The sequence below is a fragment of the Natrix helvetica genome (assembly GCF_964273705.1).
Source record: "Natrix helvetica genome assembly, chromosome: 7".
NCBI classification, from domain to species: domain Eukaryota; kingdom Metazoa; phylum Chordata; class Lepidosauria; order Squamata; family Natricidae; genus Natrix; species Natrix helvetica.
In genome coordinates this window covers 13710026-13734321 of record NC_138558.1, presented here as the reverse complement: position 1 = coordinate 13734321, position 24296 = coordinate 13710026, and the positions used below count along the sequence as shown (strand labels likewise).

The 24296-nt window shown below is 41.5% G+C and overlaps 1 protein-coding gene across 5 annotated transcripts in view; it reads right to left on the bottom strand.

The window, feature by feature from the left end:
* The window catches only part of PTPN13 (protein tyrosine phosphatase non-receptor type 13), a 173096-nt gene that overhangs the window by 43112 nt on the left and 105688 nt on the right, over positions 1-24296 (bottom strand). For all 5 annotated transcript variants that reach the window (XM_081959190.1, XM_081959192.1, XM_081959193.1 and 2 more), the window contains exons 14-22: positions 22652-22790; positions 19913-20065; positions 19138-19320; positions 16878-17040; positions 9651-10074; positions 7598-7695; positions 5157-5252; positions 2711-2818; positions 840-971 (exon numbers count right to left, since the gene is read on the bottom strand). In XM_081959190.1, the coding sequence (XP_081815316.1) occupies positions 840-971; positions 2711-2818; positions 5157-5252; positions 7598-7695; positions 9651-10074; positions 16878-17040; positions 19138-19320; positions 19913-20065; positions 22652-22790 (1496 nt within the window). The remainder of the gene's footprint in view (positions 1-839; positions 972-2710; positions 2819-5156; positions 5253-7597; positions 7696-9650; positions 10075-16877; positions 17041-19137; positions 19321-19912; positions 20066-22651; positions 22791-24296) is intronic.

The following is a 24296-nucleotide window of genomic DNA, read 5'->3' as shown; positions in this document are numbered from 1 at the left end:
GCAGCCATGAGGTGACCATGCTCACTTCCTCCTGCATCTCAAAAATAATAAGACCTCCGCAAAAATAAGGCCAAAGAAAATAAGACCGTGTCTTATTTTCGGGGAAACATGGTGCAAATATTGCACTTGCCTGAAATTCCTTAAAGCAAGTCTGTCTTTTCCCGAAATTGTTAATAGCTGTGGAGAACAGCCACACAGCCACTTACCAAGCGGTAGCTGTTTTTGGCGTTACAGGTAGTTCTCAACTTACAACTGGGCACTTAGTGACTGACCTACCTGAAAAAGGAAACTTATGATCTGGATCTGAAGTTCTGATGGCCACACATTTTGGGTGCTCAGTATCACATGACTGCAGCTTATGACAGGTTTGTCGAAAACTGGCACTTACTTCCAGTGTTTTGCAAAATTGTGCCATAGTGAACACTGGGTTCACAATGGCAGCATTCTCACAGACGACTGTGGTATTCTCACGACCTCTGCATTCATTTAATGATCACCGCCAAAAAGTCATAAAAATCAGATCAGTCATGTTTTATGATTGTTATGACTTACATCATAATGAGCAGGCTACATTATGGTTATTTATTTTATTTTATTATCAAATTTATTAGCTGCCCATCTTACCACTGAGTAACTCAAGGACTACCTGAGCAGGTAGGTGCTATGTTCCTGCACTACACTTTCTAAGCCAAACGGTGCTAATTGTGGCTTATTTAAGCACTCTTGTACAGAAAAGCATCTGGAAAAAGCCAAATAAGGAGTAGAACAGAAAGAATTGCAGGTTGCTAGTTGCTATATATGAATTGTTAACCTGGAAAAAAGTTTTTTTCGGGAAATACCTTTAACAGATCCATCCTTAGGTTGAGAAACGACAAGGGTCACATTTTCTGGAGCATGCTGAATAATTTCTAAAGCTGCAAGATGGCTGACCCCTTCCAAACTCACATTGTTTACTGAAATCAGACGATCTCCTATGTAGATGGATTAAATCAAAAATTAACAATCCAGAATAGATGTTTCTAAAATTTACTATCCTCTACCTATATCTGCAAAGTTTATCATTGATTGCATTGTGCAAGGAAACATTCTTCCAAGCATAAATGTTATTAAACCGGAGCAGCAAAACACGGTAAACTCATTATGAAATGTATTACCCTAGTAACTAATAACAGAAAGAACCAAATGCATAAGATTAATTTCCCTTCCAATCTTATATAGAACAAGAGTTCCAAAAGGGCAGTTACTAGGACCAACATTTGGTATGACTCCAGAATGACTCCTCTTTATGAGACTAGTAGAATATGTCCTTCTAAAGGAAACTGGACTTCCTTGTTTTTTTCTTTGAAGACGTTTCGCTTCTCATCCAAGAAGCTTCTTCAGCTCTGACGGGATAGTGGGGAATGGAAGGATTTATCTGCCTGGCAGACAGCTGGTCATTTGCATCATTTTAGAGGGTTGTTGAGGCCACTTGGAGGTTGATCTGTGTCCTCAGGGTCACCTGAATTAGTGCTCCTGGTTCCTGTAGTCTGCAATTTTTTTCCTTTGGAAATCCATTCCTACTCCCACACCATTCAAAAGGTGTTCATCCGAAGTTGTATAGCTAAAAGTCTGTAGAGATTCTCAGTCATCCAGGCCATGGCGGTCCCAAAAGTGCTTTTTTCAGGAGGCAACTGGACTTCCTTGTTTTTTTCTTTGAAGACATTTCAACGACCAAGAAGAAGAAGCTTCTGGGATGAGAAGCGAAATGTCTCCAAAGAAAAAAACAAAAAAGTCCAATTGCCTCCTGAAGAAAAACACCTTTGGGACCACCATGACTTGGATGACTTAGAATCTCTACAGACTTTGGGTCCTTCTAAAGACATTGTCACTTTTTATCACGGAAGTTGACAAAGAATGGTAAAGCCGAAAAGAACGAGCAGTATAGAATGTATCTTGCAGATGACTAGTGTTCAGTGTTTTCAGAAGAGGTTCAGCAAATCTGCAAGCTGGAGTTCATTTTAATATATTTGTGTGTTGTGCAATTGCGCAGCACTCCAAATAGAATCAGAGATGCTGACATGAACTTGTAGTTTTATATAAATAAATATATTTTACATCTACATATACAGCAAACAAGGTAGTCAGGCACAAAAACTACATCCTGAGGTAAATCTTCAGGGCACATAGAGGACACAGAAGAAAAAGGCGGGAAAAAAGGGAAACACCCACAGCAACCAATCACAGTGCATATTGCCTCACGCAGGAGCCAGCACTCTTCAACCAATCAACTATAACGGTGTGATAGAGCGATTTAGAGCTGAAATAACACTAGTATTTATTCACATATCCTGATCTTGATCTCTGTCTCAATCTCTGTTTCTATCATGTCTCTATATCTCTGTCACTATCTGCATCTCTCAATATAAATTTCAAACAAATAACCAACTTTCAAAGTTATGCACTAAAAATATTACCAGAGATGATATTGGAAGTTTCAATATGAAACATTCAGGTCAATTTCATTCTATCCATCCATCTATCCATCTATCTAAACTTTTTATGCCACCCATCTCCCCCATAAGGCAACTCTGGGTGACAGATTATAAAACAAATAGAAAAATAATAAAATATACTAAAATATTGAACCTATGAAGATTTTATCCTTTTTATCTTGATTTTAAAAGAAGAACTACCAAAGGGTGTAATCAATTCTTATTTTGTGGGACGTCACCTGGTTTCAATGATCCTTGCAAATCAGCTGGTCCTCCAGGAGTGACTGAATGGATAAAAATTCCAAGATCAAATTTTCCAGTCTTCTCCCCACCAGTTATCTCAAACCCTGTTAAAAATAATTTTTTGGTTATTCATAACAATCTTTTACAAGTCAATTGCTTACTGATTTATTTCTGGTGGTTTGCCAGGATATTTTTCTGGGTAAAACATTGCCCTCAAATATCTTAAGACTAAAATGGATCACAGTTGAATTGTCCTAGCAGGGAATTCTAGTTTCCTCCCCCTATGTAGAACTCTTCAGTTACCCAGAGACTACATAGTCCACACTAGGGCCAAGAATTTTTGTTGTTAGTTTCAAAGTCGTGTCTGACCCCTCTCGACCCCATGGACAACATTCCTCCAGCCTTCCTGTCCTCTACCATTCTCTGGAGTCCATTTAAGCTCATGCTGACTGCTTCAGTGACTCCATCCAGCCACCTCATTCTTTGCCGTCCCCTTCTTCTTTTGCCCTCAATCTTTCCCAGCATTAGGCTCTTCTCCAGTGAGTCCATCCTTCTCATTAGGTTTAAGAATTTTAATAATTTAATAAGAATTTTAGAAAGATGCATTCCAAACACATTTGGAAGATACCATACTGGGGAATATCTAGACTGAAACATCTGGATTCTAATTTTATTGGCTCCGGATTGTTGGGTTTGTTACATATTAGCTCTTTGTACAACACAGAACTGTGGAAACCACCAACACCAAATATAATAACAACCATTATCAGGTGGTATCTAAGAATAATTTAGGACTTGTTTGGATAAAGATTGAAAGAACAGAGAAAATTATCTGAGACATCACCTTTCTATGTAGTACTGGACTGGACTGTTCAAGTATTGCTTATATCAGCTATTAGACATGTTTATTGAAGTTTTTGATCATTAAAGGCCGAATAGAAATTCCAATTGCAACATATATTTGAGATCTTTGTGTTGGGTACAAGCCAATCATAACTGCTTTACTCTTCAAAACATGACACGAACAGCCACCCCTAATCCAGATTATTTTTAGAGCATAACTCTCAATATCCTTCATCAGAATTCAGATACCAGATACTATAGAAATTATAATTCACAACAGTAGGAAGGAGCTCTGACTGGGGAAAATCAGAGTAACACAATTTTCAAATTTCTCAATGAAAAGAACAAAAAGTCGTAATTTGATGGCAAGACTACTGCAACATGCTCTTGAAGATGACTTGGAAGCTGTAGCTGTTACAAAATGTACAACTGTAGCTCTCCACTGGACTCAACTGTACTGCTTTGATTGTGTGATCGAAGCAGAAGTGAAGCCCAGGGGCACAATTATTCCTTATTGGGGCTGGACCTCTGAAACGGACCTCTCATCGGGGGTTGATTAACTCCAACATTATTGGCCTTATGGAAGCAGCTGAAGATGGACATTTTCTGGATGATATTTGGGTACTGATGTAATTTTTTGGGTCTGTATATAGAGTATTTTTAATCATTTGGGGTGCTATTGTCTTTTTAATGAGCTACCGAGACTCTGTTTATGCTGTGATGGGAAATACATCTGAATAAACAAAGAAACAAAATGCAGCTATTTGGGCAAACTGGATATTATGGATATTTCAATCTACTTTGAGTTTGCTTCACTGATTGCTAGAATGCTCCCAGGCCCAATTCATAAGTGCTTTTTAATTTGTACTAATTTTGAACTAATATACTATAATTCTTATACTGTTGTTACTGCATTTTTCCATTTATCAAGATGATTTTGTCTCAGTTTCCTTGTGCACACCATCCAGAGTCAGTCAGATTGGGCAGATTACATCCGTATTTTTGGAGTATAAAACCCACCAAGATTTTGAAGAGGTAAATTAAAAAAGTTTTTGCACTCTGCAGACCTCCCAAAAATGGCCCGTTTTTCTAAAAGCGGGCCCCGTTTTTTGTCAAAAAAGGGCATGAATAGCTTTTAGGAGACTTTTAGAGTGTTCCTTGGGACTGGCGGGGGGGGGGCGCTAACAAAAAACGGCCCATTTTCCGCTCATTTTTATCCTCCCCAGCCCCCAGCAGCACTCTGGAAGCCTCCTAAAGGCTACGCACGGCCATTTTTGAAAAGGGGGCAGGGTTTCGGGAGGCCAAAAATGCTGTATTTAGTGTATAAGACGCACCCAGATTTTCAGCCTCTTTTTTGAGGGAAAAAGGTGTGTCTTATACTCCGAAAAATACGGTACATACTGTACATAAATATCAACTTCTTTCGAAAGGAAATATATATATATATATATTGTCCCATCACAACAATAAGTTTGTATTAATGACTCAAATCTCAGGGATTGTTCTGACAGTGAAAACCCCCTTTCAATACACTGTGTAATCCACTTGCTCTTTTGATTTCTGCATTCATATGTAATTCATAAAGTAACATCTACTTACCTAAGCCATATTTTTCATCTTTTTTCAAATTGATCAAGTTAATCTCCCTTTCTGGTAAAGACACTACTGGTATATTCTTCTCTGTTTGGAGACCATCTGCGGACCAAAGTTAACAGCACATATATTTTTAAAAAATAATGCTGAAATATGAGTCAAACTGTACTTTTTAGAGAGTAATGCAATAGAAATCAAGCTTCATTTCATTATATAATTAAATCTGACTCTTCTAAAAATGCAAAAGGAATTAATGATAAACCTCAACTCTACACTGACATTTTCAGAAGGGATTTGTAAAAATTAAACATCTTCTTTCTACCTGAAATATTAGGAAAGTAATGAAATTGAGTCATTCTTATCCAGAACAGTATGCAAAATGAATGAATTGCTTGACTGCAATACATGGAAACTTAAAAACTTGAACACTCTATTTTATATTTTGGGAGTGTTTCCCATTTTAGGGTTGGGAGCATGTCAAAAGAGGGACAATATTGTTTTTTGCCTGCTTTTTTATCAATGTAATTGTCACTGTACTACTTATATGGGTAGGTGGGGAGAACTCACTCTTAGGACAACTCATTTCTCAGAGATCGTCCTGGATTGGGCAAACCGGTAGTAGCCGGGGGAGGGAGGCTCTGCCCACCTGCCCGGATGCTTCTGTGCATGCGTGGAAGCGTCGCGCGCACACAAGCAAACTGGTAGTAAAAAAATTGGAAACCCACCACTGGTCCAGAGTAGGAAAATGACAGAATATTTCATAACCTCATGATATCAGCTCTGATCCTTATCTACGGTTCTTGGGTGCAAGGTTACAACTTCAGTACAAAAACAACAACATAACAACCACCAAGCAATTTGCGTTATGGTGCCTGTTTTACAATTTGAACCCCTTGCTTCCCTGCAGAACCCACACTTCTGAATATTGTTATATCCAAGAGCACACTTGGTGTGTAGGAGATGTCCCATTACCTTAAGAAAGTATGGCATTTGGTATTAGGAACAAGGAATGGTGGGGATTTTTTTTTTTTGCACATATGCAAAGCAGCAGGCTGATGTAGGCCACTCTTAAATATATTAACAATGTTAATATTTAGTTAGAATGCTTTCATCAAGATCTAGAACTGGTATCATCAAGATCTAGAAGTAGAGCTTTCTCCACGGCTTCTTCTATTTCGTGCAATAACTACCCATCTCAAGCATCTTAGACAACTTTAAAATGTTTAATTTTGTCCTTCTGCAGCCACCAATTTCTCCTATCAATTGACTCTTTGTACAAATGGTCTGGATTTTATTTTATTCCATGTTTATTCTGAAATATTATTTAAGATTTATTGAGGTGCTTCAGGGTTCTCTGTAATTAGCAGTGATATGGAATGGTGTTTAATAAAGACGCATCTACCTACTGTATGTATGTATGTATGTATGTATCTATCTATCATCTATCTATCTATCTATCTATCTATCTATCTATCTATCTATCTATCTATCTATCATCTATCTATCTATCATCTATCTATCTATCTATCATCTATCATCTATCTATCTATCTATCTATCTATCTATCTATCTATCTATCTATCTATCTATCTATCTATCATCTATCTATCTATCTATCTATCTATCTATCATCTATCTATCTATATCAGTGATGGCGAACCTTTTTCTTACGGTGTGCCAAAATTGTCCGCGAGCTATCACATGCACGTGCCAACACCAATTAAATCCCCCCCGCGCATGCGTGCACGACCCCTCCCCAGTCTCCGGAGGCTTTCTTGAAGCCTGGGGAGGGTGAAAACGGCCTCCCCGCCGGAGGCCCTCTGGAAGCTGGAAACGGATCGTTCCTGAACTTCCGTTGGGGCTGTTTTTCGCCCTCACCAGCCTCTGGAGGCTTCCCTGAAGCCTAGGGAGGGCGAAAATGGCATCCCCCGGCCTTTCGACGACTGGCGTGCGAGCAAATATGGCTCCACATGTCACCTGTGGCACACATGCCATAGGTTCACCAACACGGATCTATATCACCTTTTTATCTTTTGCAACAGCCCCACGAACAAGCTGGAGCCTTCATATTATTGTAGCAAAGAGAAGCTAAGGAAATAAACAATGCAGCTTATCCATGGGGCTAAAATTTAAGGCTAAAAAATTACCACTGTAATAAATTTGTCATTTTGATTTGGTTGTCCTTTTTTTTTTGTAAGAAAGAGCTGTGATGCTTTTGGGACGCTCATCAGTTACTTTTTCTTGAGGTGGGCAAAAGAATAAATTAATATTGACTCCCCCCAATAAAATGAGCGTTTTATATAAAGCATAAAATAACGTTAGCATTCTCCCAAATAATTTAGGACAAATTCACAATGTACAGTATGTCAGATATTAATAGCCATCTAAAAACTCATTTAGGATTCTCAATTGCACAGTACCATTCCACTCAAACAAACAATGCTGACCTATTACAAAGGCTTGGCCTGCATCTTCTGCGGATGAAGACTCAGATTCAGTTTTCTTTCTTTCTAGGCTGGCATTTAAACCTGCATGGGAGTGTGAACTAAAAAAAATGGTTGAAGGAACAGGAGGAGGAGGGGGGAGGGAAACCAGTGAGGAAAATAGAAAGCAGAAGAGGACAAAGGAAAATGTAATAAAACAAAGATACAAGCTAATATATGGTACACAAAACAGAAAACTGGCATAAAAATGCATACCTCACACCAAAAAACAACAACATGCTGGCAGAGATCTGTGAAATGTGGATAAGTTTTGTTTTACGTGCGTGGAAGCAAAGCGCATGGAAAAAAATAATATGAAAGGCAGTCACAAAATGAGGTTTTTAGTATGGTGGAATGAAAATGGATCCTGCAATGTTTACGAATGCAGTTCTTGCTTCCCCCACAGTGGCTTCCTATTCCTACAAGCAGGAAAACTTCAGCCACAAATGGGTGGTTTTATAGTGCTGCAGAAGTGCTTAATGTCTTACTTACTACTAAAAAAATGAATCTCAAAAGGAAACTTTCCTTGCCTTTGGCCTAACAATACCAGCTGTTTAATACAATTTACAGACTCCTGCTTTTATATCATCTATAAAAGAAGCCTTGGATTGTGTTTAATATCTGGAGTTAATTGTCCTTCCTAAAAAAAGTATCTATATTAAAAGGTAAAGGTTCCCCTTGCCATGTGCTAGACCTTCCCAACTCTAGGGGGAGGTGCTCATCTCTGTTTCAAAGCCGAAGAGCCAGCGCTGTCTTGAAGACATCTCCGTGGTCATATGGCCGGCATGACTAAACGCCAAAGGCACATGGAACGTTGTTACCTTCCCACCAAAGGTGGTTCCTATTTTTCTACTTGCATTTTTACATGCTTTCGAACTGCTAGGTTGGAAGAAGTTGGGACTAGTAATGGGAGCTCACTCCGTTATGTAGCGCTATGGATTCGAACCGCTGAACTGCCAACCTTTCTGATTGACAAGCTCAGTGTCTTAGCCACCACGTCCCTATATTAATTTCCCATTAACACACAATATATTCAAATTCTACCACTTCCACAGGGGAAGGCTCCTCAAAAATGTTTACCATGGTTCCATAGCAAGTACAGGTAGTCCTCAACTTACAACAGTTCATTTAGTGACGGTTCAAAGTTACACTGAAAAAAGCGACTTATTACAGCTTTCAAATTTATGACCGTTTCAGCAACCTGATGGTCAAGTGATCAAAATCCAGATGCTTGGCAACTGATTAATTTTTATGACGGTCGCAATGTCCCAGGGTCATGTGATCCCCCTTTGCGATCTTCTGACCAGCAAAGCCAATGGGGAAGCCAGATTCACTTAACGTATTACTAACTTAACAACCGCAGCGATTGACTGGGGCAAGAAAGGGCATAAAATGGGGCAAAATTCACTTAACAACTGTCTCACTTAGCAACAGAAATGTTGGTCTCAATTGTGGTCGTAAGTTGAGGACTATCTGTATTTTACAAGAAAATTCTTCTCACATATCATTTATTTCCCCCAGATATTCCCTTGAAATCAATTCAATTTGATTTATTGCAGTCAAAGACCAGTGTAGATCATAAGACAAATGAAATTTAGGATAGAGTTAAAATACATTTGTAAAATAATGTATCATGTTAACATCACGTTGACTCAGCCTCCCATCCTTCCGAGGTGGGTAAAATGAGGACCCAGATTGTTGGGGGCAATAGGCTGACTCTAAACCGCTTAGAGAGGGCTGTAGGCACTGTGAAGTGGTATATAAGTTTAAGTGCTATTGCTATTATAGCTTCTTATTTAATCAAATTCTTAAATTATAACCCAAACACTAATCTATATTAAGTAAAGGAGTCTAAAATTACACCAAAGTAAAAATAATGCTTGAAATCCCATCACAAAGTTCAGAATTATGCATTATATACCGAAGAGCAGCCATCTTTATATCCTCTGCAGAATGGATTTTTTCAGCAACTACCATGAAGATGTTGTTAAAATCCATCCCTAAGAAATATTCTTACTTGTTGAGTTTGGCTCCTCCAACCACTGATTCAGAATCGGATTTTGGCGCGGTTTGAAAGATCTTCTCCATCAATTCCTCCATTTTCCGTGATGAGGAATTCCCGGGGCTGACAAAATTTTTTCGAAGGGGGCTGACCAACATTTGACTCTGAGTCAAGTCATGGAAAGATTTGCTCATAATTTTGGGCCTTTCCTCCCACGACGTCTTCTCGTTTTTGTCTCGGGAATAACCTTGGGCGGGCTGGAAAAGGGACAATTCCGAATAGGAGAGTCTCTTGAGAATCTCAGCTTGTACGGTCGACGGCCGGACGGCAAGCCTGTTCAACGTGCTGCTGGCCAGGCTGTTGGTACTGATGGCACGTCCCATGTTAAATCCTTTCACGGAGTCTGGATGGAGGCTGAGACTCCGAAGGGAAGCTCTTTCTGCAGGAGATGGAACTGGTTTATGCACACCGTACATTAAACAAATGAAGTATCTGTCATTTAGACAAATCAGAAGAGATCTAGATAGCAACCCAAACCCAGCCCTCCACAGAGATTCAATGCTTGCCCACAGGACACTAAAAAACAAAAAAGAGAGGGAGCTCTGCTAGTAATTATTCTGACCGAGGCTTCCCAAGAGCATGAAGCCAACTCCTTGTCCCAACAAAAAAGCCTTTTATTTATTTACTGTGAATTTTGCTTATTTACAGCCAACAAAGTCTTTCGAGGGAGGACTTATAGTCACAGACCTTATCTGGCTTGGAAAGCTGCCAGGCAGATATCTGCAGAACTTGGCAAGGAGTCTCGGAGAGTCATGAACCAATTAAGCGAACTCATTGTCTCCTGCAAACTCCACTCCCCTTTTGCTCCTCTTTTACTTCTTCTGTGAGGGGCCATTCATCATCCACACATGGCCTTATTCCCAATTCAACCCGTTCTTTAGCTGTTCCCTTCGTCTGGCAACTCTGTGCATACATACACTGGGAACAGGCTCCAACTGTTCTTCTGCCTCACTGATGTCTGACTCTGAAGGCAGCTGATAACTGGCATACGGCTCTGGCCCCTTCTCTGCCTCCGACACAGAGCCCACATCAGAACCTTCCCCAGGCTCCAGGACTGGCCCAGGTTCCTCCCAAACCTCCTCACTGTCCGAATCTGCTGCCAGCTCCGCTGGTGGGCCACAACAGTAATATATACCATATTTTAGTATAATATTATACTAAATTTATAAGATTATATTACGCTTTATAAGATTAAATTTATATTGCACCCAGAGTTGCTTCAATAGTGAGAGGGGCCAGCATACAGGTAGTCCTTCACTTACAGCTATTCGTTTAGTGACAGTTTGAAGTTACGGTGACACTTGTGGCCATTTTTCACACAGCATCCCCATGATCACATGATCAAAATTTGGATGCTTGACAATGTGTTGATATAAAGGGTCGTGGTGGCTCAGTGGTTACAAAGCAGTACTGCAGGCTACTTTTGCTGACTGCTGGCTGCCAGCACTTCCACTCTCACCGGCTCAAGGTTGACTCAACCTTGCATCCTTCCGAGGTCAGTAAAATGAGGATCCAGATTGTTGGGGGCAATATGCTGGTTCTGTAAACCGCTTAGAGAGGGCTGCAAAGCACTGTTAAGCGGTATATAAGTGCTATTGCTATCTATGATGGTTGCAATGTCCTGGGATCATGTGATCCTCTTTTGCGACATTCTGCGAAGCAAAGTCAATGGGGAAGCCAGGTTCATTTAATAACTATGTTACTAAGTTAAGAACTGCAGTGATTCACTTAACAAATGTAGCAAGAAAGGTCATAAGATGGGGCTAAACTCACTTAACAACTATCGTGCTTAGCAACAGAAATTTTGGGCTCAACTGTGGTCGTAAGTCGAGGACTACCTGTATACATTTAATAAACAAATAGATACTAAATATATACTTTGAAAAGCATACTTAGAACCCGTTTATTCTTCATCTTAAGGAAAGCAACCCTTGCCCCAATCCCCAAATCTGGATGAAGTGAAGGAGAACATCACTTTGTTTGGATGTGTATTATTACAAATGATCAAAAATATAGCTACTGAGATACCAACTGGTCAAGCACAAAAAACTGTATTGCCAGTACTTACAGACTAGCTACTAATTTCATTCTTGGCAAATCTATATACTACTAAAACTCTGGTTACCATAACTTTTACTGGTGAAGTGCGGAAGTATTTTTAAACCAAGGTACTTCAAATGGGCTTATTTAAAGTATGTGTCCAAACTCTGGGACCCATGACTCTCATAGAACTGAAATTTGGCAATTTTTTATGAAGCATTTTATGATGTAAACATGATCATAAAATAGTTTCTGATGTAATACAAAAGGAAATTATACAAATATATGCTGTGCTGGTGTTTTGACTGTGCTATTTGCAAGGCAAATACATCTGTGAATGTTTCCCAACTTTTCCTGTGAATGCAGTACATTAGAGGCTCTGTCACGGTTGAAAGCATTGTGAAATATTATCTCTCTATATAAAAATGGCTGTGTGTGTGTGTGTGTGTGTGTGTGTGTGTATTCCAGCATAACTCTGGAACACCTCGAACAATTTCAACCAAACTTGATACACAGATGACATACTGTCTGGAGAAAAATACTGTGGGGATAAGACACCCCTATCACCTCTCGGCGTGTGTGTTCTGTTAAGATGCAGCCTGTTGTGCCTTGAAATGGCTTCTACTGAACTGCCGTAAAATGGCTTCTACAGTACAGCGCAATGGAATTGCCATAGTACTGGCTTCACAGTACTCCAGAAGGGGGCTCCTTCAGTATAAGGGGGAAAATCCAACATTAGAAATTATGTTTGGTCCAGACATTTTCCCCCTATAAATAAATACCAGGATAACACCGGGTTATCGGCTAGTTTTAAATAAAAAGAATAAGTCAAATGAAAATACCATACATTTTAGTATCTTTCTTAAAAATATGTGGGAAAACCTTTAATCTATTGGTAAGGATGAACTTGCTGAAGTTCTTAAATCCTTCGACAGCTTATAAAGTGAAAGGCTGTCATTTTTCAGGTTCCAAAAATGATGATGGGAAGCATCACAAAATGGCTTGCCAATGCTGCTAAGATAACAACTGTTAAATCAAAAGATTTCACAAATCTGATATATTTTCAGCAATCTAACTCCTGCAACTCTGGCCTCAAATTGGGCTAAAAAACGGGCTGGGTTGAAAAACACATTAATATATTTTATGGCACAGCACATTTTCGGGTAAGCAGCACTTGGCTAAAGCCAAAATTCCAGAGCAGACACATAAGAGCCAAGTTGCAAGGCTCTTTAAATGCTCATATTTAGAACTTCTCTCTTTTATCTGGCTGGAAGAGGTTTGATTTTTTTTTAAAGGCCTTCTAGTAACACTTAATCTTCAGCTAATGTTTGCAAGTTTTTGACACTATTTCAAAAACAATTCTCTGCTTTCTAATCTCACAGCCCAGTGCTGTAACACACTTCTTATAAAAAGTTACATTAAAAATAAACCATCATCTCCTTCTCAATACTGCCTGTTCATGTCCCCTATTGTGTCCGTGGTGGCGCAGTGGGAGCTGTGGTGGTGCAGTGGTTAGAATGCAACATTGCAAGCTAACTATTGCCAGGAGTTCTATCCAGACTCAGCCTTCCATCCTTCCGAGGTTGGTAAAATGAGGACCAGATTGTTTGGGGAAATGTGCCAAAAAGGGAGCATGCACATGCTTAGCGTGTGCACTCATCTGGGACGCGACCAGAGGAGGAGCTGCCCAGGGGGTATGCGCGCACTGGAAAATGCACTTCCGTTTTCTGGCAGGCACACGTGCACCGGCCAGCTAGACTTCCAGTTACTGGTGTGCATGCACGCACAACGATCAGCTGGCTGTCACGCATGCTTGTGCCGGAAAATGGAAGACCAGCTGTTCCACTTTCTGTCACTGCTGCACACACCGAGGCCAGCTGATCGTCACATGCACATGCGAGTCAGAAACCCGGAAGAGGAATGGGACACACCGCGCGTGCCAAGTGACATGGCTCCGCATGCCACTTTGGCCATGTGTGCCATAGGTTTGCCATCACGGGACTATGTCATGGGTGTCATTTATATTTCCTAGTATGATTTTCATTGTTTATTTAGTATCCTATGACTGTCACTAAGTGTTGTATCTTATGTTTCATGATGAATGTATGTGTGATGACTTTGATCATGATTTAGCACTTGTATCTTTTATGTACACTGAGAGCTTATGCACCGAAGACAAATTCCTTGTGTGTCCAATCACACTTGGCTAATAAAGAATTCTATTCTATTCTATTCTATTCTATTCTATTCTTCTTATTCTATTCTACTCTTATTCTATTCACATGTATGTGTACTGTACCAATATGTGCCAACAGTTAGTTAGTGATGGGCGAATGCCAAGGGTTATCTATATCAACTTCACTGAATACTGATATTTTTCAGGTACAAGATGTCACATGTTAGTTCAGTTCAATCTCCAAAGAAAAGTGGGCTTGATCTAGCAGGTACTGAGTCATTACTTCATAATCTGGTCTTCAGGGACCAGGGTTACTTTCCCAATAGATACTATCCAGAAATTTTGGACTTCAGTTCCCCTAATCTTTTAACAACTATGCCAGACATTGCAACGTCAAGCAATTTTGGTTTCGCAAGTGTCTACCTCCCAGAAATATGTCGTGCATATTTTAAGAATAAGTCTTACAGAGAGGAATTACAACTCAGTTGAGAGCTGAGAAGATGCTTTGTGTGTTTCAAGTCTCACATGCACTCCTGATAGCACGGTGGGGAAAGATCCTAGCCTGAGGCTCTGCAAAGCTGCTGACAGTTGATTGACAATATTGGATTAGATGTAGCAACAGTTTGACTGTAGGCAGTTCGACTTAGGCAAGGTTTGTTTTACAGTGGCTGTTCTCAAGTTCAGCAGGTCTATTCTGGTTAATAGTTAGACCACCTAGGGAGTCCATGGATGTCACTTTGCATTATTCAGTGAGAAAGGAAAAAAAACACAAGATATGCTCAGAAACAGATCACCATTTCAGCATGTTGTTAATCTGAAGATGAAAGGGAAATGGCACTCAATTTTATTTAACCTCTTTTCATCTAATTTAAATCTCTTTGCTTCACCCTTTGAGCCTGTGAGTAAGTGAGAGGATTCAGGGAATTCTTATTTGGGGTAAATGATTATATCAACAAAACTTAGAACTACTTTAGGTGATATTGTAGGAAGTTCAAAGCACCCACCCCTCTCCTAGAAAAATGAAATGGGAAATATTGAAAAGGCAGAATATTGTATTTCCCTGGATCAGAAGTGGAGAAATATGTTTTTAGGCAGGAAGCAGACTCACTCTTAATAGCCCCCATCTTTGTCAATGGGCCATGGGGGGGAAAAGGCTGGGCCAGTCTATTCTACATAACAAAGATCTCCCTCCTTCAGCTCCAGGGTGATGGGATTAAGGCATGATAGTATTAGCTCTTTGCCCATCTCACCACAGGACACCTGGGAAAAGGCAATGCTCAACCAAACCTGGACTCAAAACACAACCTAGAGAGTTGCCCTTGCATGGCCCCATAGGAGTCTGACAACCAATCAGAATACATTTCTTACACAGGAACAGGAAACAGAGAGGTGGGGCCGAACAGAGAGTATAAAGCCAGGAACTTTCAACTCTCTCTCTCTCTCTTTTTCTTCTTCACCCAACATCTGGAAGCATGTGAACCCCCTTTTCTGTTCAGGAGCTCAAGCCATGTGATCCCGTCCACCATTACACCATCTTTCCAAGCAGCCTCCGAGTTTCCAGTGTCTTTTTCCCCACTTGGAGCTGAACCCAGAAGGACATTTCTTCCAACAATATATTTCTTTCAATAAACTTCTAATAGGAGTAAACAAACTAAAATACTGATCTGTATTATAAATATTTGTTTTGGAACAAAAAACCTGATTTTTAAATCACAGATACAGAATCACGAACCTACGAAATCTTCTTTGGTTGAATTAATTTTTCTCAAATAAACTGTATGGTGTTTGATCTACCACTGATAAGACAACTCAAGCAGAAAATACTGTTCTGTCTAGATAGCCTTCGGTTGAGGACAGTTCGTTTAATGACTATTCAAGATTACAACGGCACTGACAAAAGTGACGTATGGCCATTTTTCACACTTACGACCACGGCAGTTTCCTCATGGTCGCATGATCAATATTCAGATGCTTAGCAACTGATTCATATTTATGACGGTCATGCCTCTGACGAGCAAAATCAACGGGGATGCCAGATTCACTTAACAACCGTTACCAACTTAGCAACCGCAGTGATTCACTTAACAATGGCGGCAGGAAAAGTCGCAAAATTGGTTTAAAATCCCTTAACAACTGTCTCGCTTAGCAACAGAAATGTTGGGCTCCATTGTGGCCGCTAAGTCGAGGACTACCTGAATTTCTTTTTTCTGACAAAAATGCACGGCTGAAGAGGATATAGTCCTTGACTTGCAGCCATAACGGAGCCTGTCCATTACGGTCTCAAGACATGACTGTCGCTAAGAGAGGCGCCCAAGTGATTGCCTCACTTAATGACTTTTAATTCCTGCTCCTCCTCTTGTGGTTGTTAAGCAATCACATGGGTTGTTAAATGGAGCAGAGGGCAGAGGCCTAGCGCTTTCTGCCCGACTTGGAACCTGTTCTCTCCAATCAGAATCCCTTAGGGAGGTCAGGGGTGTCAAACTGGATTTCTTTGAGGGGAGGATCAGAATTGCAGTTGTCCTCTGCGGGCCGGCCTTGGGAGGTGAGGTGAAGATGGCAGACGGGACAGACGCCACCTGCAGCACTCTGCTGGCCAAAATGGGGCACCGGGGCCGAACATGCATTCCCCTGTGTGAAGCCCCGTTTCCAGTCTGGATGGCCTCCTGCAGTACTCTGCTGGCCAAAATGGGGTGCAGGTGGCTATCGTGCCCCCTGTGCGCAGCCCCGTTTTCAGCCTGGATGGCCTCCTGCAGTACTATGGGCACGTGCCCTATTTTCACTAGCAGAGGCACCGCGGGCCGGTCCTTTGCTATTTCCAAGCCAACCCCGTGGGCCAAATCTAAATACCCTGCGGGCTGGATCTGGCCCATGGGCCTTGAGTTTGACACCCCTGCCTTGGGTTAAATCTCTGTAATAAGGTCCAGGAAAACTGCAGTCATAACAGGTACACAGCTGCTGTTTCTTACCAATTTCCTGAGCATCCTGGTTGCTTTGCCTGGCTTTCATCTGGAGCTGGAATTTGTGCTGAGCGGAGCAGAGCTGTAACAAGTATTGGCAGGTCTTGGTTGTATCTGTCTGGAACGTGTGCTTTATACCATCAGATGTGTTCTGCAGCGTTATCTTTCTTTTCTGCAATATGACAAATACAGAATGGGGAAAGGAACCCGATTTCCAGCTTGGGGAAGTTACGTTGTTCAAATGGAAGAAATTGCTTTGCAGAGACAAAGCACTCAAGCTCGAGCATGTATTGAAAATACTGATTACAGAAAAACCTGAGGTATGAAATTCTTGCGTATAAACTCATGTCTAGGGAATGAAATGTTTTGCTCAATGTGCAAAAATGTTTTGAAAATGTTTTAAGTAGTTGTGCTGGTTGGAGTACAAAAACACATCCATTTCCTGATTTGAGCGAATCTAATGTGGTCACCTCCCTACGGAAGAGACCACACTACAAAAGCCTAACACTCCAATCCATCAGTCAACATACTCAAGGATGCTGCTAGGCAACTGACAATTACCTTTACTTTACCATTCAGAACAAGGTACAAACGCTTGCAATTACATAGCACAGTTCTGTAGAGAGTAGGCTTAGGAATAGGAACCTCATGGAAATTCCCTTTTCCAGCCTCTGGAGGGCCTCTGGAGCCTGGGGGAGGCAATTTTCACCCTCCCAGAGGTTTGAGAGAAACCTCTGGGCCTGGGGAAAGCGAAAATGCCCCCCCTCCCACCATGGTGCAGGAGGCCAACTAGGCCATGCCCCCCCCTGGCTACACCCACTCAGCAACCGGGCAGAGAACCTGGAATTTTTGAAGTCCACCCCTAGGTGTGATTCACTTAACAATTGACTGGCTTCACATAAGAAATTCTTTTGTGAATTCTAGTTGTGGTCATAATTTAAGAACTACACGTACAAATAATTATATATAATGTTACTTAAGTGACATCTACATGACATTTCTTATTCAACCTATAGATGTGTTAGAAGTACAATTCGGAATTCCAGGCAACCTTAAAGAACTGTTTTTAATATTAGTTACCTGAAGTTGTAAATCAGGGAAAATGTAAGAACTATTCTATTTAAATCTTTGCCCACCAGACTTATTAAAAAAATATACTAAACTATATTTCCAGACATCATGTCCCTGCTCTTTAAGGAATGTTTGATATTAGTTCAGTTCTGTTTTATAGATTCAAGAAAAACAGAAGTTCGTAAAGTGTACTACTACATTTTGTCAACGTTCTCATTGTATGCAGAAATGTAGTATATTAAGAAGGCCAATGCATAAATCTGGGATAAGCAATGGATTTTTGATATTAGAAAATCGAGGTATCTACATTCTCAAATGGGACAATCTTAGAAGGAACGCATGGTGTGCTTTCTCCATTATTGACTTGAGATTCTTAGATGGAACCAGGGGTGGGATTCAAAAATTTTAGCAACTGGTTCTCTGCGTGGCCATGGAGGGCCCCCTGCACCAGTGCGAGGGGCATTTTCACCCTCCCCAGGCTATGGATGCTTTCCCCAAGCCTCCGGGAGGGCAAAAACAGCCTCCACTGGGCTCCAAAGGCCCTCTGGAGGCCAGAAATGGGCCCATTTCCAGACTTCTAAGAGGCCCGTTTCTCACCCTCCCCAAGCTCCAGAGATTTTTTTCAAGCCTCCGGAGGGTGAAAATGGCTTCCCCTGGGCTCTGGAGAACCTCCGGAGGCCGGAAAATGAGTGCGTTTCCAGACTTCCTGAGGCCCATTTTTCACCCTCCCAGAGCCTCCGCACAGGCCCTGCACACCTGGCATCGAAAATGGGCTGTGTGGAGTCTCCTGGGAGGGGCAGTGTGTGGTGGGCGGTGCCAGCCAGTCCTTGCAACTACCAGTTTGGCGAACCAGATGTAAAATTAGCATCCGGTTCACCCGAACCAGTCCAAACCGGCTGAATCCTACCCCTAGTTGGAACCATATTCTGTCCGAATAGCTAGCAATCCTGGCAAAATTTCTCCTCTCCTGAAAAATGGGTTTCTTCATCACAGTTTGAATCATCTGGTTTCTATTACTAACATATTTACTGCCCACTGCGGAGCATCCTGTATCATTCTGGTTCTTTGTTATTTTTGGCACACCGTTGTTTCAATAGGTAACTCAGCTGGAGTGGGAAGAAAGAGAAGAAAGGCATTTAACAATCCAGTCTGCAATTCTACACACACACACACACAAAATAAAAAATGGCCAACATACACTGAAGGAAATTTTCTTTGTTTCTCTCCACGGGAAACGAAGGACAGGCATTCGGATACCATTGTGAACTTCAAAAATCAGAACTCCTTTGGAGCAAATTCCTAGCAGAATCCCAGTCTGGGATTTTTTCTCTGGCAGCACACGATGAAAATGTACACCATAATCGGTCAGTCTTTGGCAAATCTACCCAAGAGGAGAAGAAGAAGTCAGAGGGAGAGAAAGGAATGCATGATACGTATTTTGAGAAGACCGTGAGGTCAAAATGGTTTTTCAGATTGGTTTTACAGTACAGGGTACTTAATCACAGGTTGCTTTTGAAGTTTACATTGCAATGAAGTGGGTTACACATTTTATTTCTTAATTCCTAGATTGTGCAGCCTTTTAGTGTCGGAGGCCGAGGTGGGCGTGGCCACTCGACGTCACTGTTGGGAGCGACTGTGGTGGCCCGAGTGCTCTGTCAGTGAAAACGGGCTCCCAAGCTCCATTTTTGGCTGCCACGGCCTCCTGCAGCCCTCTGTCAGTGAAAACGGAACTCGGGAAGTCCCTGACCGAGTAAACTATGTTGTGGAAAAAGAGTTAACTGCAGATGTCAGGACAGGGTGACCAACAACTTGTACACAAGGATACCCCCAACCATTGTTACAAATATATGGTATGTTCTGAGCCCTGATAATTTTGGAGGGTTCCCAGCTTTCTGGAAAGACTAAGATCCCCACCCCCACCCCGTTTCATTAGGATAGGAAAACATTTTATGAAAATATACAGAATTTCTAACCTTCAGAAATTCGATTTCAGCTTCGCTTTCAGAAGCACCTGCATAGGTGTTGTGCAGCTTTGGCAATTCTTCTTTGACATTAGGTAGCTCCAGATTCTCTATCACTCTTGCTGGCAAATAGTGCTCTGTCCTGAAGTAGGATAAGCCATGTACCTGCAAAGAGAAGCATCAGAGTAACACTGTAAATCATAGCCCCCATCCTAGCTTGCTGTAACTGGATGCTATGCCAGTTCAATAATGGCTAAGTAGCATAATCACAGGTGATGCAGAATCTAAGACAGCTTCCTTGGTGTTCTCCATGCTGTCAGGGTTCCGACGGATGCCCTAATTAAATCATGAGCCTTGAACAAAGCTTCACAAGAAATCCAGTTATTTATTAGGAGCTTCATGTCTGCAGGTTCCCAAGTGAAGCCAGCTCTGACCCCATATAATTTATGCCCCAATCATGACCCCGTTTTCTCCCCTCCCGCCAGGGTGTGTCATCAATCACATTCGCCAATGAGCAATTTCGGGGGTTGTAGAGATCACACCCCTCCAGTCGCTGTGGGTAACCTGGGAGACAGCCTTGAGAGAGATAAGTCTGGAATGTGCATCTGCTTTGGCTGCCCTGCTGTTTCATTAGTTTCCCATCCCTCTTGCCTATGGCAACTGGAGAGCAGGGCAGGGATGCTTTGCCAGTTGACACACGCCACTGCCAAAACCTTCCTACCAATCATTGGTCCAAAAATGGTATGCAAGGTCTTCTGTTCAAGTAGGAGGTTTGACTAGAAGATCTCCAAGGTCTCTTTCAGCCTTGTTATTCTATGTTGCATGTTCAATCATCACTCATGGATAATGATTATAACATTAAATAAGATCCAGATATCAAAAGGTCATCAGATCTTTCTGCAAATTGCAAGTATGGGCTTTTTAAGAACTTATTTTTTACACTGACTGCAGGGATGTTAAAAATCCTCAACAGAATGCACAATTTATTACTTGAATAAGTAAATAAATAGATGCTGGTATGTTGCAATGAATAAATACATCTTCTATTAATAGACCATTATGTGCAATGTTTGTTCTACATTTAAGCAGCATGGCTGATGTCTTTCTCCAACTGTTCACATCTGTTAATAGTTGGCAAAACTTCCTGAGTGTACTTTACTGGAGCTATTATAGAAATCCATTTTCTTCTGACATGTTTTTGTATTTATGCTATTTGCACAAAATTTAATTCACCCTGATGACAGAATCAGGATGCTTGTGGCCTTTGGAACGACTTTTCTCTAGTCAGTAATAAGTCTTTTCTCTGGTTAGGAAGTTAGCAAATCAAACTACAGATGTAACTAAACAGAGATGGTAGACAAAAAGCTTATCAATAGCTAGGATTCTTTGAACAGTCATCAAGGCAGTTATGAATCTTCCATGGTTGCTCTGATTTCCTTTGTATACCATTGTGGTGGTTATAATTAAGTGAAGCAGGAAAACAAAAGCATGTGTACTTGAGTATGTGCATGATGGCAGGAACAAATCTTTAATTCAGCTTTAGAATCTATTAAGTCATGTTCTGGGCAGGCCAGAATCCACATGCTTGATTATATAGATCTGTGATGGCGAACTTATGGCACGCAAGTCGTTGCCCCAGCTCAGCTCCACTGTGCATGCACGCATGCTTCCCGCCGGCCAGCTGGTTTTTTTGGTCTCTACTGCGCATGGGCGGAAACAGGGCGCATGCAAGAGACAGGCATGTATGCGGGGGCAAGGGAATCACATGCGCATGGGGCAGGGGGTGTTGTGAGTGCATGAGTGAGGGCTGCGGTGCGCCCTCCCATGGCTTGTTTTTGGTCCCAGGAGTCTGCAGGGAGGCCTGCTAGGCCCAAAATGGGGCGTGGGGGGGGGGGGCGCACACATACACAGGGGTCACATCACGTGCACATTGCATTATGGGTGTGGGCGCGCGGGCATGCTTTTGGCACCCAAACAAAAAGGTCAGCCATCACTGATCTAGATCATCACTTAAAGCATAACTTGTAGGGGTAAGAAGCTCATATTTTCAGAGTGTATGGATGAATTCAAAATAGGTATCCTCAACAGAGGGAGAAGGCTAAATCTCTGAATGAACATCTCTATTTATGCCTCTTATTCACAAAACTGCTCACACCTTACTCTGTGTCCACCTCTGGTGTGTCCAAAATTAGACCTTTTTCATTCATTTGAAAGAGATCATTTGTGGAATTCCTATGCAAGCCTCCCAGACCTTTTAACCGTTATTTCTGTTCCTTAAAACTGGATTACCTTGGCTTAAAGTCCATAATTAGGAGAAGATATTGATCTGAGTTCTGTGGCTACAAACCAACTCTATTTGGAAAATCTTTGAATTCTTCTCTTCTGCTTCCCAACTACACATCTACCCTGTTTCCATGAAAATAAGACCTCCCCAGATAATAGGCCAAATCGGGCTTTTGAGCGCATGCGCTAAAATAAGCCCACTGAAAATAAGCCCTCCCCCCCAAATATTGCAACACAGCAGCAGCCATGAGGTGACCACGCTCACCGCCTTCTGCACCTCAAAAATAACCTCCCCCAAAATAAGGCCAAGCGCTTATTTTGGGGGCCAAAGAAAATAAGACCCTGTCTTATTTTCGGGGAAACATGGTACTAAACCTTGACATTTATGTAGTAGCCAAACCAACTGAGATGCATTGAACTAAAGATAGAATTAGAAGGTGGCTAACAAGTGAAAAAAAATCTCCTTACTTCATCTTGGTAATCTCCATATTCTGCCTGGAGGGCCAAGGAGGCCAGCAATAAGGCTGTTTCGTCATCACAATGTATCTTCTCTTCCAGAAGATCTTTCCTTAACTGCAGATAGTACTGATGATATGTCAGCGTGTGCCTGGAGTAAATCAAGAAAAAGAAATAAACAGGTCATGTGATGTGGAAATAATGACTGTACGCAGATTAGCTCAAGGCAACGATTCCCTTTCATACTATGGCCCTTCTGTAGGACACAGTTAGCGGGATCATCGGGGAACAGGTTGAATGCATATGTGAAGGGGGGAGGAGTTTGCCAGGGTTTTAAATCTTAATTGATTTTAATTTTATGTCTCAGCCTTTATATTGTTTTTACGTTTGGTAAGATCAGGGGTCAGCAACCCGTGGCTCTGGGGCCGCATGTGGCTCTTTCACCCCTCTGCTGTGGCTCCCTGTTGCTCAAAATATGCATCAAAACCACCAATGTGCGACACCCACCGGTTTGCAGTTTATTGAGCTTTTAGACCCCCGGTATGCCAACCATGGATAAATCCAAGAAAAGAAAAGTTTCAGAAGAAAACAGAACATTTAATTCAACTACGTATGCTAGTTTTGTGGTCGCACAGGAAATAGTCAGCACAGGAAGGGTTTGGGGCTCCTGGTGTTTTTCCTTTCTGTGGGAAATGGGTCCAAATGGCTCTCGGATTGTTTATGGTTGCTGACCCTGCCTTAGTGGGATAGAAGGGTAAAGGTAAGAAAGGGTTGATCCCCACCTGCTATTCTGTTAACAATATCCTGACTGTCAGGAATTCCATTCTAGCAAGTGCATCAATTCCATACAGGCAATGGGGGAATAGCTAAATAATTCTCTGCCAGCCCAATGTATTTTCATGCGGGTTGTTTATTGCTATTGCATTTCAACCAGCTAGCAGGTAGAATTAAAAACCCAGTCCTGCTCCGGAGAGTCTAGCCAGACTAATCTCTCTTGGGAAATATGATTATAAAACGAAGGTTATTCTAAGTTTTTCGAAGTGGCATCATGAAAACCCTGGAATTGTTGAACTTACCTACTGTTTGTTATGTGCTTTGAACATCCTGCAGTGCTGTAGAAATACCTGTTAAAAGACCTTGATTGGTTGATTGATTCATTTGCTAATTGATTGATTGATTGATTGATTGATTGATTCATTCATTCATGTAATTTATAACTCAGGTTTCTGCTCAAGCGTGCACTACAGTATCTAACCTAGAGTTTGGCAACCTTAAACACTCAGAGCCATTTGGACCCGTTTCCCACAGAAAAGAAAACAACCAGAAGCCACAAAATCCTTCCCACGTCTGACTATTTCCCGAGCGGCCACAAAACTAGCATATGTAGTTGAATTAAACATTCTGTTTTCTTCTGAAACTTTTCTTTTCTTGGATTTACCCCTGGTTGGCCTACTGGGGGTCGAAAAGCTCAATAAATTGTGTGCAGGTGGGTGTCGCACATTGGTGGTTGTGACGTATATTTTGAGCAACAGGGAGCCGCAGCAGAGGGATGAGAGAGCCACATGCGGCCCCAGAGCTAAGGAATAGAAACTGGAACAGGATTGTCCTGATTGTATGTGACTTGTAGAAAAGCAGGACTACCCGGGAGCATGTTGAC